We start from the raw sequence: 16,528 nt of genomic DNA on the forward strand, positions 1-16,528 counted from the left end.
CATAATAGGCTACTAAGAACTGAAGGCTAGCTCCTTAGCTGAGAGCCAAAAATGCTCAGTGGCTTAACATGTCTTTTACATGCAGGTCGCAGGGTGAGACTGGCATCTGCAGATTCCCAGGATCTTAGGCAAGACAGCTGGGAAAATGCCCCCTGAGACCCTGGAGGCCTGCATGGTTCAATGGTTTGACTTGTTAGGAAGCAGCTACACCAGCCTTAAGCTTGCTGGCTGGACTGCAGCAAGCCCTTTAGCATCACTCCCCCCCCCCCAAGAAATGCAAACAACAGTAATCTACTTCACAAGAGCTGCAGGAAGTATGATGTCAGTGAAAGGATTTTGGTACATTCAAGTGCTAAGCAAGCAATTAAAAAAAGGGTTTCAAGAAAAAGAATTTCACCAGTAAATGCTACTTTCTGCTCTGTTGTATTTGAAGACTGATTTATTCTGTTTTCAATTCAAAAAGGAACTTTGTATAAACTAGAAACGCTATACACATTTTAACTTGTCTGCTTAACACCAGGCTTTTACAGTACTAATTCAGCCACCCGACTCGGTCGGAACAGCATGGTTTGGTTTGATAAATGCTGGTTTCTAAACAGCCACAGCTGAACCGCATGCACTTGAACTGCTTTAGTTTCAAAATTCCCTTCTGCACAAATCGTACTTGTGCTAGAATCCCTTCTGCAGAAGGTCAGAACTATTCGTAGAAAGTTTTATTGCCCTAGGATTAAGCTAAAAATAATAATAAAAAACTTCTACGGCAATTGCTGCCACGTGCTTAAAAAATGGCTAACCCTTAGAACCTGGCGGCACAGAGGAACTTACGGCTCCCGGAAAAGCTTTCAGCATAGTCTCTTGGTCCCTTGTTGGAGTTCCGGCAAGCGACAGGCCTCACCGAGAGCTCAGCTTGTCCTGGAGTGTCTGCAGCCCCACCCGCATCTGCTCCTCTGTCCCCTGGAGCACCTTGACCTCGATGGTGTGGAAGAGGTAGAGCACCGCTGAGATGAGCAACACCAGCACCCCCAGCAGGCTGAGCAGCGAGAAGGAGAACTTGGGGAAGGGCTGCAGGAGGGCTTCGCCAAACATGGAGCTCAGGCCCATGGTCGCCTGCATGAGCAGCAGCAGCATGGCCAGGACGGCCATACGGCCGCAGGAGTACTGCTGCCGCTCGGCCGCGTGCAGCCCTACCCGCACCTCCATACGGGCTTCGTTCAAGACGTCCACCAGCACCGGTTCTAGGAAGACAGACGGCAACAGGACTCAACCACAATGCACGTTGAGGCAGTAAAAGTCCTAAGACATTTGTGTCCAAGCCCACTCGGTGGTCTGGAGAGGCAGGCCAAGATTTCTACTTTATGCAGAGATACTGGCTTCTTGACTATGGTAGTGCATGCCTGCAGAGAAGCCAGGGCCCTAGCCCAACGGCCACACTCTTCTCTCCAGGGAGGTTAATGGGCGAGAACAGGCCTTGAAGGAGCACCACTGGGGATGGACCAGGCAGGCTTTGCCATCCCTCCCCACTTCCCAAAGGCATGCGTACTTGCTCCCTCCTGTGCCAAAGCAATGAAACTGGGGTACTCACCAACTCTAGGATGGTTTAGGCATTTGCCTAACGCTCTCTTGTTCACAGAGAGTGTGGCTATGACAGCTTCATGGTCGGAATAAGGTATGTCCTTGTTGGGAGCTGTTCCAGTAGTTGTCTCATGGCGGTTGCATTTTACTTCATAGTGAGACAAACCCTACAAGAAGGGAAGTTAAGCAGGAGAGCAAGGTGCTTATTATGCACATGTTTTAAATAAGTAAGGCTCCCAGAAATTCTAGGCTGTGGACTACAGGTGAAGAGGGTGGGGAACGATCTTATTAGAGTCCTATTTGAATGACAGAAGTAGAATCATAGAGTTGGAATAGACCACAAGGGCCATCGAGTCCAACCCCTTGCCAAGCAGGAAACACCATCAGAGCACTCCTGACATATGGTTGTCAAGCCTCTGCTTAAAGACCTCCAAAGGAGACTCCACTACACTCCTTGGCAGAAAATTCCCCTGTCAAACAGCTCTTACTGTCAGGACGTTCTTCCTAATGTTTAGGTGGAATCTTCTTTCTTGTAGTTTGGAGCAGCAGAAAACAACCTTTCTCCCTCCTCTATATGACATCCTTTTATATATTTGAACATGGCTATCATATCACCCCTTAACCTCCTCTTCTCCAGGCTAAACATGCCCAGCTCCCTTAGTTGTTCCTCATAAGGCATCGTTTCCAGGCCTTTGACCATTTTGTTTGCCCTCCTCTGGACACGTTCCAGTTTGTCAGTGTCCTTCTTGAACTGTGGTGCCCAGAACTGGACACACTACTCCAGGTGAGGTCTGACCAGAGCAGAATACAGTGGCACTATTACTTCCCTTGATCTAGATGCTATACTCCTATTGATGCAGCCCAGAATTGCATTGGCTTTTTTAGCTGCCGCGTCACACTGCTGGCTCATGTCAAGTAATTTGGAAGTGTCCTCAAGGATCCGCTAAAGAATTCCTATGTCTGTTCTATCATGTGTTTATTTGACCATGCAAATCCAAGGAAAGCTATTCAGCAATGTCTTTGGGCAACTTGCTCCCATAGCTTGTTCTTTCAGAAAATTCATCTTAAATCTAAACTTTTGCCATTTAAAATCCATTGCCCTACATCTACAGTGTTTGGCAACAGGCACATTCTTGCCATCAGCTTTGGGGTAAGATTTTGATACAGACTGAAGATTATTTTCAGGCTCAACGTCAATCTGATTTTCTCATGGGTAATAGATGTCCTCAGTTCTTTTCACCTTTTCTCAATGATGTGACCTTTAACCATATTTGCTACCCTCTTCTGAATTCTCCCCAAAATCAACATAGGGCCATGGTTCTCACAAACGTCCACCTCAAACCGAGGAATTAGTTACAAATGTAGTTCCCCTCTTACAGGAAAGGCTGGATATCTCAGGCAACTTTCCACACCCCTGTGTTAGAGTACGAAGTAGCAACAGCTGTGGTCTAAGTAGTGCCCACATGTTTACAGAGTTAGGAAGTGATCAAGCACTGCAAGCTAATCTAACTCCCCAAATGCAGCAAGTTCTTGCAGAAGTGTGCTTAGTGCTTTGCTCATTTTGGCTCTAAAGCTTTAAGTGTTATCCTCATATCTTGAAAAGCCAGTCCCAGCTGTTACACAGAACATGCCCAAAGACAACAACAGAAGGAAATCAAGCAAGTGAGTTCAGCCCGGTGCCAAGAGGTTGCCTGAGGCCATACCAGTCTGTGAGCACATAGTTTTGGAGACTATTGGACAAAGAAGACATTCCAGACTGAAGATACTGACAGGAGACAGACCTGTCATGGGGCTAGTGCCAAACCATATTTGACAGCCTTTATTGCTTAACTGCTTTCTGAACTCTGTACTGCCGCTTTCTATGTGTTGAACTTGCACATACCTTATACAGAATGTAGTCAATACGAATCCCCTGGGGATAGCACCGCAGTTCTTTCTTGCTTGTGAAGCAGTTGGTGGGCAAGAGTGTAGAGCCATCCTCACCACCCTAGGAGCAAGACCAGAGTCTGAATTCTCAGTTCTAAAAAAACCCAGAGGTGGGGGAACTTTCTCAGCCTGAGGGCTGCAATCCCTCCTGGGCAACGTTTCAAGGGCCATATGCCAGTAGTGGGTGGGGCCAGGGACAAAAGCAGATAGAATACCTAATGCACATTTGCGTACTGTAGGCTTATTTCTACACACACACACACACACACACACACACACACACACAATCTCTATCCAGACAAGCAATGTGCATTATCAGAGTTGAAGGACACATTCCAGCCACACTCTTAAGTATGGCAGCACAGGCAGTGAGGGGTGTGGCCTGGAGCCAGATAGGGAGGCCTGGAGGGTCACTTTTGATCACTGGGCCTGAAGTTTCCCACCCTTCTAATAAAAGATACTAGAGCATCTGCAGCAAGCTGTGTTGTGGAAGAAGCTGCCAATTGAGTCTGGCTGACAGTGCAGCCTGCAGAGCTCAGAGCTTTCAGGAAGGCAAAAGAGAGAGAGAACCGGGTGGATGGAAGAGGCACCTTTAATCTGGTTGGTGTAACCTATCTCTTGACATTCTTACTCAAATAAAGGTAAGGTTATAGTTTCCAGACCCCAAGGGCAACTTTCTTTTCCTTTTACTGAGTGACCAAGGGAGGGAGAAACACCTCTCCTTTCTGGACCATTTCATAGGGCGGTACCCAGAGACTCACCTCAACCTTCTCTGCAGCAATGAAGGAGTCCCGAAGCCCTGCCCAACCTCGCAACAGCCTGATGCCCACATCTTCTGGGTGCATGTTCAGATCCCCACCAAGCAGCACCACATCGGCTCCTTTCGAAGTATGTCTGGGAAGATGAGAAGATGCCACAGACTGAGAGGAAACAAGCAGCCCTCAATGATACAAGGATGTTTTTTGTCATGAGAAATCTAAGCCACGTTAGATTTGAATTCTACCACACACCCAAAACCATGGCTGCATCCTCTCCCCCTATCCACACATTCATTCTGTTGCTGGAGCGATAGCATTACATGGACTGAGTATGTTCCAAGCCAGAGCTCTGAACTACTGCCAAGGAGGGAAACCAGCTAACAGAGAGAGGGACAAAGTGTGCGCACACAAACCTCATTATAAAGATTTCTGGGGTCTCCCCGTGACTTACTGTATAAACTGGGCAAGTTCCCAGGCCTGAACTACTCGGTGGGGCAGGTAAGCATCCTTCTCCCGGCAGTACTCCGCATGGAGCTTGGGAGGAAGAAAACAAGACACACATGAAATTCACACTTGTATAGTAATACATGTGAAATCGCAAAGCAACAGCCTATGTACTCGCCTTGCTGCCCCACTTTAAGCTGATCGGGGAGCCTGTGGCAGAGATCAAAAGCAACAAGGTAAGAATTCTATAACAGACAGTGGGTTTTCAGTTTCAGAGAGACACAAGGACCTACGGATGATCCAAGACTGTCAGCAAAGAGTACCATCTGGTACAGATACAACGCTAAACTACTGTTTTGCATTACTGGTCTAAATCTTGGGCTTGTGTGCGCATTCTTCTGCTGCTCCAGCAAGATCACAAGCTCTTGCTTCCACTTTCAACTAACTATGCATTATTGTTAAGTCCAAGCATTGGAACTGTGGTTTATCTTAACAATGATTTAGAGAAACTAGACTACAGATTGAAGTTGACTTGAGTCCTTGGACCAGGGATGGGGAGCCTGTGACCCCCACCAAATGCTGGTGGGCTATAGCTCTCACCGCCCCTGACTATTGTCTATTCAAGCTAGGGCTGGTGGAATTTACCAGCATCGGGAGGGATACAGGTTCTCCATCGTTGCTACATTTCAGACTTACCAGTATTTGACCAAGTAACTGAATAACAAGGAGCCACAGTTAGCTGAAAATAGAAGCGAAAGCTTCCATCTCCTCTTTGCGACTATGCCAGAGAAGACGACGGGAGCTTGCGATTCCAAAGCTTATTTGCATTAATACCAACCACAGTTGCGTCCGAAATGCTGGTTGTGTGAAAGGATGAACTAGTCCCTTGTTTCTGTAGGCAGGGTTTGTTATCTCCCAAAAGGTGCCCCAGAATAATATCCTCCGATCATGTAACCCAGGCTTCACCAAAAGAATGATCTCAAGATGTCATTACACTACAACTCCCAGCATGGCCAAGTGTAAATAGACCTCAAAAATATTTCCACATGTAGCTTTCGGGCTTCAGCAGACTAGGTAACACTGACGCTCCTGTGTTAGTACCAAGCTTGTGAAATCATACTGCTCATTAAGGCTGCCTCCTGTGGGAGTTTTTCTCACCCATTTCATTGTGCTGGCTTTCTATCTCCTCAACGCTAAGATAATTTAGAGATAGTCCCACAAGCAGAGGTTAGTTTATTGATCTTTGGGACTGCACTCACTGCTTGCATGGCATTACACAGAAATTTTATTTGCATTACCTACTAGCTATAGCAATAAAATAAAATACAATATGCTGAGGATAAAGCTACAAGCTTAGTTATACAAAATAAGTTCTAGAGGTTTACATCAATACAAATGACAGAACTGATACATAATCCTTTAACCACTTAATCCTTTAACAGGCAGCTTTTATTCATCTATGCAATGTGGCTTGCATTTATTGTACCTTGGGATAAGAATGAACAGCAGCTTTCTAATGATGCATACATTTGAGAGAACACACAAAAAATCCTTCTTTAAAAGGTTGTGTGTCTTGTTCATTTTTAAGAAGGTGCCACCCAAGAAAATAAAAAGCCTTGGCTGTTCATGGACACCCCCTGCTGGCAAATAGGATGTAAAAACAACAAGTATCACTTGGGAAGTCCAAGACAGTACAGTCCCACCTTGGAAGTCGAATGGAATCCATTCCGGAAGTCCATTTGACTTCCAAAACATTCGACAACCAAAGCGTGCCTTCTGATTGGCTGCAGGAAGCTCCTGCAGCCAATCGAAAGCCCTGGAAGCCCCGTCAGGTGTTCGGCTTCCAAAAATAGTTCACAAACTGGAACAGTCACTTCCGGTTTTGCGGTGTTCGGGAGCCAAAGCTTTTGAGAACTAAGCTGTTCGAAAACCAAGGTATGACTGCAATCACAGGATTCATTCAGCAATCTAAGCAAATCTGAAGTGCTATCCTGTGTTCCTCATGTAAATCCTACTCAAATCTAGACACACACACACAGAGAGAGATGATCTCTGTAATCTTGCTCCAGGAGTTGAAGAAGTTTGTAACAAACAAATAAAACAACAACAACAACAAAATAAATAAAACTGCTCACATGAGTCACATAGATGTTGAAAACAATCTCCTGTATCTTCAGGACCACAAGCCCCACCGATTTGCCACCAAACCAGTCTCCATGCTGGAACTGTAGAGAGAAGAAAGTGGAAGACAGTAGAAGAAACGTAGGCAACGCGGTCACAGTGAAAAGAGCCTTAGAAGAAAGGTGCTCTTTGGCACGTTCCCCACCCCCAAGCAAGGCATTGCCCACTCACCATGTAGGGGTAGCCATTCACAGAGTATTGGTACAGGAAGGTGTCCAGGATTTGGTATCTGGAGAAGATGCAGAGCCCACTGCCAATCACTCCACTGTGAAAGACACAGGCACCACAGGCGTCAGCTGGGGGGGGCATTGCCAATCCTCACTGTTCCCATCCTCCATTTGAAATCAATAGCTAGAGTTTACAGAAAAGGGCTGGCATTTGGGACTCCGACTCCTTGGAATTATTCCTGGTTCTAGGGACGAAGCGAAGTCTTCTGACACCGTGATAGAGTCAAGACTGAAAAGGGATGCTGCCTAATCATTATTAGCTTCTGTAACAGCACGCAAGGTCAAGTCACAGGTGCCCACCAAAATGTACATCTAAGAAGAGTTTAATGCCGTGTCTGCCAAAGAAGTGAACCATAAGATTTGGTAACCATCAAGTGGCCTGTACAAGGTGAGTCTGTAAAACTCAGATTAACTAATGTCACAAAATTTTATTGAGATTCCCTGTGTTCCAAGCTGTGTCCCCTACAGATGAAGGTTGGTTTCACAGGTTGGTCTGCAGGTTGATTTCACACCAGGTATATGCCAACATGCATCCAACACATGCGTCCTGCACCATGCTGCCCATGTAGTGATCCAGTGCGCAACCATGGGCTCTGTTTCACAAACACAGCCTTAAAAATAGACCTGTGAGCTATTCAGTCAGCATGCCACATCTGGAAGGCAAGGATTGCTAAGGGAACAAGGGCAATTAAAGAACAATTATCTGTCACAAGGGGTGAGGCTTCTGCACAAGCAACAAGGAACCTGTTTCCAAGAAAATATTATTCTGATCAGCTAAAGACCCAACTTATTCCAAGGCCTTCTATGCTAACCTGTCTGAGCTCTCAAGGAACTAAAGAGTGGGAATGATTTCTTACCAGTGTCTGAGAGGGTCCTCTCTAAAAACCATATAAATTGCACATCTGTGAAGTCAAGCCTATAATAAATGAGCTCAGCCATTGGCATGGACTATTCAAGCTCCTTTTTACCTTTTAAAATAGTGGGAAGAAGGATAGCGGGCACACAGCTTCTTTTTCAGCTCCCAATAATCTCTCTCGCTCCACACCTGGAAAAGCAGAGAGGTTGTAGTCACAGTGACTGCAAACCAAAGAACAGAAGTGGGAATTGAATCAGTGGGCTAAGTTGAAGCTAGGCGTGGGGGGGGGGGAGCTAACCCCTCCCTTCCCCTAGCATCCCTCCTCCCCAATTAATCATGTTTATATAACACTACAACAATGCATAGTGCTTCAAGATCTGCCATGCTCTGCCCACAACCTATGCCAATACTAGATGCACTATAACAGATGTAAGTACTCACCTCCTGCAAGAGCGCCAAGTCATATCCCTCCTGGTTGAGGACATTGCCAATCAGTTCAATGCGCTGCTGCCGTACTTTGCTCAGGTAGCGAATGGCCCTGGAAAGGAGAGAAAGGGAAGGAAACTGAATGAAACATCAGGTTCCAACTAGGCTCATTGCTCATTTCAATCTTAGCCCTTCATTACTTACACCTGGTAAAGAAGGCAGTATCATACTGAGAGCCAAAGGAAGCACTCCTCCCAATGCAAAAAGCACACCTGGAGGAGCAGTTTTAATCAGGCCTACAGTAGGGAAGGAAATGGTTAAATCCCCTCTCATCACTGAGGCAAGCAGCCCTCTCACAGCAGCTGTTGTTGCTGCACATTAAGGAAAAGATGTGCACATTAAATGCCAAGAAACATTGAATGCATTTATGTACAAGCAGCACTATAAGAAAAACTGGTCAGACACAGACAGAGTCAGGCCTGGCTGTTGCATGCCCCCAAATGAGGTCATAATGGGGTGGAAGATTCCTGGGGTAATACAAGGGACTATACATTCGTCACTGCAAAAAGGAATTAGCTGAAAGGAGTTTTTCTCCATGACTTGCTAGCAACTGCTTTGTTTGTTTTACCGTATTTTTCGCACCATTGGACGCACTTTTTTCCTCCTAAAAAGGAAGGGAAAATGTCTGTGCGTCTTATGGAGCGAATGTGTGGTCCCTGGAGCCAAATCGCTGTTGCCCTACGCTGCTGGGCTGCTCTTCGGGGATGGGGGGAGGAGCCACGGTGCTCTGCCGGCTGCCTCCGCTTTCCCCTGAAGCCCCGGCAACGTTTGCAAGCAGCAGGAAGGCTGTGCGTCTTTGCCCTGCGCTCCTGGGGTGCTCTTTGGGGGTGGGGGAGGAGCCACGCTGCTCCGCCTATAGCTTTTGCATTCCCCCTGAAGCTCCGACAAGGTTTGCAAGCAGAGGGAAGGCTGTGTGATCCTGGGGTGGAGGGGGGAGGAGCTACACTGCTCTGCCTACAGCTTTTGCATTCCCCCTGAAGCTCCGACAAGGTTTGCAAGCAGAGGGAAGGCTGTGTGATCCTGGGGTGGAGGGGGGGAGGAGCTACACTGCTCTGCCTATAGCTTTTGCATTCCCCCTGAAGCCCCGACAAGGTTTGCAAGCAGAGGGAAGGCTGTGCGTCTTTGCCCTGCGCTCCTGGGGTGCTTTGGGGGGGGGAGCCACACTGCTCTGCCTATAGCGTTCGCATTCCCCGTGAAGCTCCGACAAGGTTTGCAAGCAGAGGGAAGGCTGTGTGATCCTGGGGTGGAGGGGGGTGGGGAGCAGCAAATTGCTTTCTCTCAGTGCCTCCTAATTCAACTGCAAAGGATTGCCTAACCGGATTCTGAGCTCCATTTGAAGTTTAAAAATACTAAGTTTGGGGATTTCTTCAGGTAGCAGTTTTGCAGAAATAGTCATAAATACATGCAAAGCATTTCCACAATTCAGTATTAGTGAGCTCAGCTAAAACCGAGCAGGCATCTGGCTCAGTAACAGTTTAAACTAAACAACTATAACCAAAATAAAAAAATTCCTTCCAGTAGCACCTTAAAGACCAACTAAGTTAGTTCTTGGTATGAGCTTTTGTGTGCATGCACACTTCTTCAGATACACTGCTCTGTATCTGAAGAAGTGTGCATGCACACGAAAGCTCATACCAAGAACTAACTTAGTTGGTCTTTAAGGTGCTACTGGAAGGAATTTTTTTATTTTGACTATGGCAGACCAACACGGCTACCTATCTGTAACTGCAACTATAACCAGACATCCTGTGTGTTTGTGTGTGGACCATGTTCCTAGCAGCTAATCTTTATTGCTGAAAAGAGGCACTGATTTTCCACTCCAAATCTATAATTCATTATACAAATTCTTACAAGTACAGTCCACCTATACCAAACCAAAAACATTGTGTTCTCTTGTTATTGAATGGGAGCTATTTATCTGCCCTCTTTTCCTCCTCTGTTCTTTGCTCAATCACTCCATTTCCCACTCTTTGAATCTTCCTTTCAAAACAACCAGGCCTGTTTTGAGAAAACTTCAGAGATTTAGGATCTGGAGCGCAATCATTGGATCTCTTTGCTGTTCCTCCATACTCCAAGCACTTCTCATTTGCACAGCCCTGGTTTCTCTCCCTGACTATTAATATTCTTGATTAATAACAGTAAAATGCTCAAATTTTAATTTTTGTGACTGCTGCCAATACTGACTTCCCAGTGATGATGAAAACAGCTACATTATAATGGAATGTCTGTCCTTTTTCCATTCTCTTCATTATATATTGTGGCTCGCTTTAAAGCAGCAAAGTGGACAGGAGCCACCCACTTTGCTGTTTTAAATAGTTTAGTACAACATTTGAGTTGGATTTTTTCTTCTTATTTTCCTGCTCTAAAAACTTGGTGCGTCTTTTGGTCAGGTGCGTCCTATGGAGCGAAAAATACGGTACTTGTTTTACATGGGAGAGAGAGATAACAGATGGCCTCCTTCCCCCATCCTGAAACATGGCACGATAGACTCCATCACCTGATAATTCTACCATCTCATTATATTGTATACATGAGCCTGTGTTGGAATTGGAAGGACATAATGGAATTGGAAGGCTATAATGTAGGGCACTGTACAAAATTAAGGGTCTCATGCATTGTTCCATCTGTTTTTTCTCTGGCCTGCCCACTTGAGTCTCTGCCCCACCCCCAAAGTTTGTCCTCAGCATGAAAAAGATTCCCCTCTCTCTCCATTTAAGCATAGATGCATGTTCAGCCAAATCACTTAATCATTGGGTTGTAAAAGGGCAGGAATACACAGAGAGATTTACCAATACCCTGTTTTATTTACATAAAAACAGCCCCAGCCACGGGAGCTTCACCATTTCCTCTCTGCAAACAGGGAAACAAACAGGTGAAGAATGTGTTTGCCGTAACCCAGAAGACTCAGCAACTTCTTGATCAGAAAACATGACTGAACCTTCGCCAGCAGGGATGCAGATCAGAGCCAACCCTCACCTGCCTTAAACACACACACAAAAATAAAGCAATGGAAAAACTCACCAGCAATTGAGGTCAAAGACACGCAACTGCAATTGAGGGTCCTTATCCATCACAGTGGGGACAAGACAAATGCAGAGGTGGGTTCAGATGGTTGCACTCACAATGCTGACAGGTTCTGCCTCCAGCTCTCTGGCAATCAAGGTGTCAGACTTTGGCTTTGCTCCTCTGCCAGAAGAACAGGAAGTGTGACTGTAATATTGCAGCTAACAGGTATGCACTGGCAGCTGGAAAACAAGGAAGGATGAAGCCTTGGTGGCACTGATTCAACAAGCAGCACATGCTTTTGTGGACAAGGCCTAGAATGCCTCTCTCTGCTAAAGCCCTCTGGGCAACAGCATCTGAAAGTCCTTGATAGGAGGGAGAGGTGCAAAGATAAGATAAGACCTAAAGATTAGCAGAGTTATAAAGCATTAAAGGGACACTCTCAGGTCAAGCAAGCCCCATCTTTTGCTTGATCCTGATAGCAGGAATCTTTTGCTTCAGTGCTGTCACTGCCGCAGTCCCTTGTCAGTGAGTCATAAGCATAAAAAAATGCACACTTTTCCAGGCAATAAACCCTCATGGTAAAGACAATACTCTTGTAATCATTTAGGGCCCATCAAGCTTTAAAGGTCCACGGGCACACGTAGATCTTTGAGGGTGCTGGAACCCCATTGTTCCCTCTCTGGGCACTTCTCTCTCATCCCAACCTCACCCCAGCCAGAGAGAGAGAGAGAGAGAAAGCACACACATACAAACTTAGCTTTTCCAAGGAATCTGGGTGAAAGCTGGAACCAGCAGAATGAGTCTGAATCTTGAAAAGCACATAGAACTGAAAGAAGTGGGTAAGAGTGGCACTCTTCCAACTTCCTCCTTTAGCTCTGCGTACTTCTCAAGGGAGAAAAAGGTAACCACCCTCACCAAGGGAGGTGTGTGTGTGTGACTTCAGAAGCTATGCAGGTACCACTGCATGCCACACTGATGACCAACACATCACAGGGCTAGTCCTTAAAAAACCATAATCAAGCATTATGAGTGATCCCACTTTTTAAAAATATCATGTGTTTACTTGGTAGATTCTAAAGCTCTCTCCTACTGGCAATCTCTCTGTGCAAAGTTCCAAGGGCAAGAAGCTGTGTGCTCACAGGTCAATGACACCCAATCCAAGGCTCAGTTCTTGAATTTCCTTCAAGGATCCGTTTTCAACCATGCTGGAGTGTTGGGACACCCATGACCAAACCTACAGTATTTACTTATATCTCTCAATATCACAATTCCTCACAATCATTTATGGTTATTACCAGTGCTTTCCCCCCTAGAAAAATAGTTGCCAGTACTCACTGTGAAGTTCTTACAGTAAGTGCCACACTTTTTAACCCAGAGGGAGAGAAAGAGAGGTGCTGGTATTGTGTACCCTGGAGTATCCCCTGAAAATAAGCACTGGTTTTTACTGCCCTTGAGGCTAGGGATTTGTGTCTTACTGGATTGAATCAGACTCTCAGTATGGCTTGCCCAAGAACCCAGGAGAGAGTGCATGGCAAAGCAGCGGGGGTCTGCTCTTCAAACTGCTGCTTCCACCCTGCCCTCAAACCATTCCCTCCCATCTTCTTTGAATGCATTTTCTTACACTTGTTCACCAGGTGAAATTAGCAAGAAAGGGAAAGTAGCTTCCCTTGTGTTCACTGCCAAGATGAAATAAAATGGCTGTGGTAAATATTTTGACCCAAATATTTTCAACAATATACAGACAGCAAGAAATGACAAACACATGTTGAAGACATGGACATCCTCATTTTTGCATGGTTTTGCCACAAAATCGGTGGTGAGTTAGTGACGCAGACCGGTCCTGGCTTCTGGCCAGTAGCTTTGATCTGCGCTCTGTTTCCTGGTTTCTTCAAGGGAAAAAACAGTACTGTACTTTGTTTTAGGATGCTTCTCACTGTGTCTATTTCCCAGCATTTGGATAAAGGTGTTTCATTGCCTCTCACTGCTCAATAGTGAGTCAGGCAGCCTAACCCAATTTTCTCAGACAGTACATGTATATTATAAATACACCAATTCAAACAAAAAAACTGGAACAAACAGAGGGGGAATGAAGGAGCGCTGAAATGTCCACGCTAGCACAGACTAGTATCAATATCTACAGGCCCATAAATTAATTGCTAATAAGCTTTTTCTGATTCAAAATAATAAATGATCTGGCATCCATTCAGCAGTTTTTTACATTCTTGGAATTTAGGGAGCAGAGTTTTAATTTACTTAGTCTATACATTCAAGTTGTGGTTGCTTCATCTTAAAAATACTGCAGAGCTGGCAAGGGTTCAGAAAATGACAAGGGGGTGGAGCAACTTCCATATGAAGGAAGGTTATAACATTTAGAGGTTTTGAGTAGAAGAGGAGGGACACAGCAAAAATTATAACATTACTCAAGAGTCTGGAGAAATAATATTTTATTCCTCTTTTAATAGTAGTATAACCCAGGCACATCCAATGGGGCTGAATAGTGAAACAAAATGAAGAACTACACAAAGTCCATAGTTAAACTAGAGAATGCAGTATCAGCCACTAACTTGAACGGCTTCCAAAAGGTGCCTAGGAAAATTAATGAACCAGGCCACTGACGACTACTAGGCATGATGGCCCTGTACTAACAAGGTGTAGTTATGACTAACTTTAGAAGAATCGAAGACAATATGAGAGGCTAGAGTGTATGCACATATCTGTAAAGGCAGGCAAAATCCAGAGATGGTCAATGCATGCTGTTGGATACAGCATAATCAGAGATTATGGGAGCTGTCGTGCAATGGCACCGGGAAGGCCACAGGTTTTCACACTAACACAATGTGGCAGCTTGAGATCAATTCCCCGGATTGCGCTCCCTTCTCTTGGCCGCATTTCCCCAAAGGGAAGGCGCCTTTGCGCTTTAGGATCTTTTCCCTTAAGCCCTATATAACCTGAAATGTCCCACGGGAAGGAGCCATAATTAAGCGTGCCTTCCGGGCTTCGATCCCAAGTCGATTTCCGAGCGCAGCGCTTGGCGCTCGCGGGAGCCTTCCAGCAGCACACTTTATCGATCCACTATGTTAAATCATCGATCGCTCCGAGGCGAGAGTTGCCGGCTCAGGCAGAGTTTCGGTTATGGCAGAGCAAGACCAGGCGCGGCTGGAAAGAAGAAAAAGGGGGCGCGCAGCGGGGGTTTGGGGGAGTCTTCGAGAGCCACTACGCACCTGGCGGGAGACGCTGCCTAGGCCACTTCTTGCTTCCCTTCACTTCATTCTTGGCGCGGAGACCTTGCCTAGCCGGCAACAGCAGCAGCAGCAGCAGCAGGATTCCCGCAGTTGAAGAGGGCCAGCCTCGCCTCTAGCCGCAAGGCGCGCAGTGCATCCCGGGGGTTGTAGGCCTCCTTCCGCGCAGCAGCCTCATCTTCAAGGCGCGCCTCCTGCCCTGAAGAACTACAAGTTCCAGGAGGTGGCGCTGTCGGCTCGGAAAGGAGAAGTGCTCGCTAAGTGGGGGCTTAAAAAAAGAAGGGAGGACTGCAAGTACCGAAATGCTTTGGGGCGGCCGGTGCCCGCAACCTCTTCTGTCGGCAACTGTTGTGCTTTTGAAGAACTTGCAGAAAAGTATTAAAAACTGCGCTGCCTCCGCGAAGAGCGGTTGCAATAGAAAGAAATATGAGAAAGCACGGCAGAAAATGGCTGTGCTTGCGAGAGTGAGTGAGCGCGGGCGCATCTTCACTTGTCAATCACTAGAAGCCTGCTTTTGGAAATTACACAAAAAAATAACACAGCATTCCTTAGTTGGTGGGTTGTTGTAGTGTTGGGTTTTTTTAAAGCCCATTAGCTTTTCAGGCATTTATTGTTAAGTACCCCAAACCGTGCTTCAATAGAAGTTTACATAATTTTGTGACTCGAAAGGGTTGAAAATCAGGCTCACAAGTGGGCCCGGAGGGTAGGAAGTTCAAGAGCCCCTGTGCTAGAGCATAACAACAACAAACAGAGTTTGTCACCCTGGTTAGAAGAAAGAAATTCTGAGCATGGTCAGTTTCACATTTGAAACTTACTTACATATAGAAACTTACTTATACATGGCATGCACACGAAAGCTCATACCAAGAACTAACTTAGTTGGTCTTTAAGGTGCTACTGGAAGGAATTTTTTTATTTTGATTATAGTGCCATAGTGATTACAGGAGTAAATGGAGTTTGCTTCTGTTGCCTTGAAGTTGAATGCATTTGCGTGGGAACTAGCACCATTTTGTTGTAGAAACATCAGAGTATATATTTGAAGTAAAAATAGTAAAAGAAGCACTTGTAATGTCTAGCTGCCAAGTTGTTTCTAGCTGCAATTCAAAGTGCTGGTTTGGAGCTTCAAAGCATTACATGGCTCAAAACACTATATCTAGAGCATCACCTTTCCACATATGAACCTGCCCAGGGAAGTGCCTGCTGTTGAGCTCCAGATATGCCCACCTCCCATCATCCACCTCTCTTATCTTTCCTGGCCCTGACTTGGACCCTCAAACCCAGCCCTAATGGCACCACTGGAAGTACTCACAGAATACACAGCTGGCAGGAACCCTCCTTGAAGAGGTATTTCTCTTCTTGCTTTCACAAGAGAGGCGGCCCTTTCGAAACAATGTCTACTGAAAAAGGATGCTGCTTTTGACACAAACTATTTATTTATCCCTGTGCCCATTTATGCAAAGACATACCAGTGGTTGGGTTGCTTGAAACCTAAGAATCCATATTCTTAATCTCTCTCTTTGCTGGCACCTGTTTGTCACTCCCCCATACCAAGATCATAAGTACTGTTTGATCTGTTGACTGAGAGTTGATTCAAAGCAGCAGAGTTCATACTTTAGCTAGTCAGAGTGGCTGTTTTATTGTTCAAGGTGAACATAAACACTTGAATAAACCCTCATACCACCAAGGAACCAAACAGTAAAATTCAGATATTCCAACAGTGAAATTCCATGACACTGTCTGCATTCAAACCATGGTTTGGAGGATTAGGAACAAACCATATGCTTGAGGGCTCTCTTCTTCCCCACTTTCTTTTTCCCCTTTTGAGAACAGCTT

At 45.7% G+C, this 16,528-nt stretch overlaps 1 protein-coding gene across 5 annotated transcripts; it reads right to left on the minus strand.

Moving 5' to 3' along the window:
* Positions 1-421: 421 nt before the first annotated feature.
* SMPD2 (sphingomyelin phosphodiesterase 2) lies at positions 422-14,867 on the minus strand. Of its 5 annotated transcripts, none has more exons than XM_082228242.1 (11): positions 14,678-14,867; positions 11,472-11,695; positions 8,406-8,502; positions 8,077-8,153; positions 7,053-7,146; positions 6,836-6,925; positions 4,708-4,790; positions 4,260-4,392; positions 3,455-3,559; positions 1,583-1,739; positions 422-1,235 (listed from the first exon to the last, which is right to left on the minus strand). In XM_082228242.1, the coding sequence occupies exons 2-11, from the start codon at positions 11,519-11,521 to the stop codon at positions 892-894; spliced, it is 1,230 nt and encodes a 409-aa protein (XP_082084368.1). In that variant the 5' UTR covers positions 11,522-11,695; positions 14,678-14,867; the 3' UTR covers positions 422-891. The 5 variants fall into 5 exon arrangements, with proteins under 5 accessions (XP_082084368.1, XP_082084367.1, XP_082084370.1 ...); XM_082228241.1 differs by having other exon boundaries at positions 11,472-11,636; positions 14,678-14,866; XM_082228244.1 differs by lacking the exon at positions 14,678-14,867 and adding an exon at positions 14,405-14,569 and having other exon boundaries at positions 11,472-11,636.
* Positions 14,868-16,528: the final 1,661 nt, after the last annotated feature.

This window comes from Podarcis vaucheri, assembly GCF_965113315.1.
Source record: "Podarcis vaucheri genome assembly, chromosome: 6".
Lineage (NCBI taxonomy): Eukaryota > Metazoa > Chordata > Lepidosauria > Squamata > Lacertidae > Podarcis > Podarcis vaucheri.

Excerpts from the sequence above, each read along its gene's own strand:
- SMPD2 (XM_082228242.1), bottom strand. The coding sequence starts at position 11,521 with ATGGATAAGGACCCTCAATTGCAGTTGCGTGTCTTTGACCTCAATTGC. Across the intron at positions 8,154-8,405 it reads ACTTGGCGCTCTTGCAGGAG|GTGTGGAGCGAGAGAGATTA; the intron begins GTGAGTACTTAC and ends CTGCTTTTCCAG. Across the intron at positions 4,791-6,835 it reads TCAACATCTATGTGACTCAT|CTCCATGCGGAGTACTGCCG; the intron begins GTGAGCAGTTTT and ends CTTCCTCCCAAG.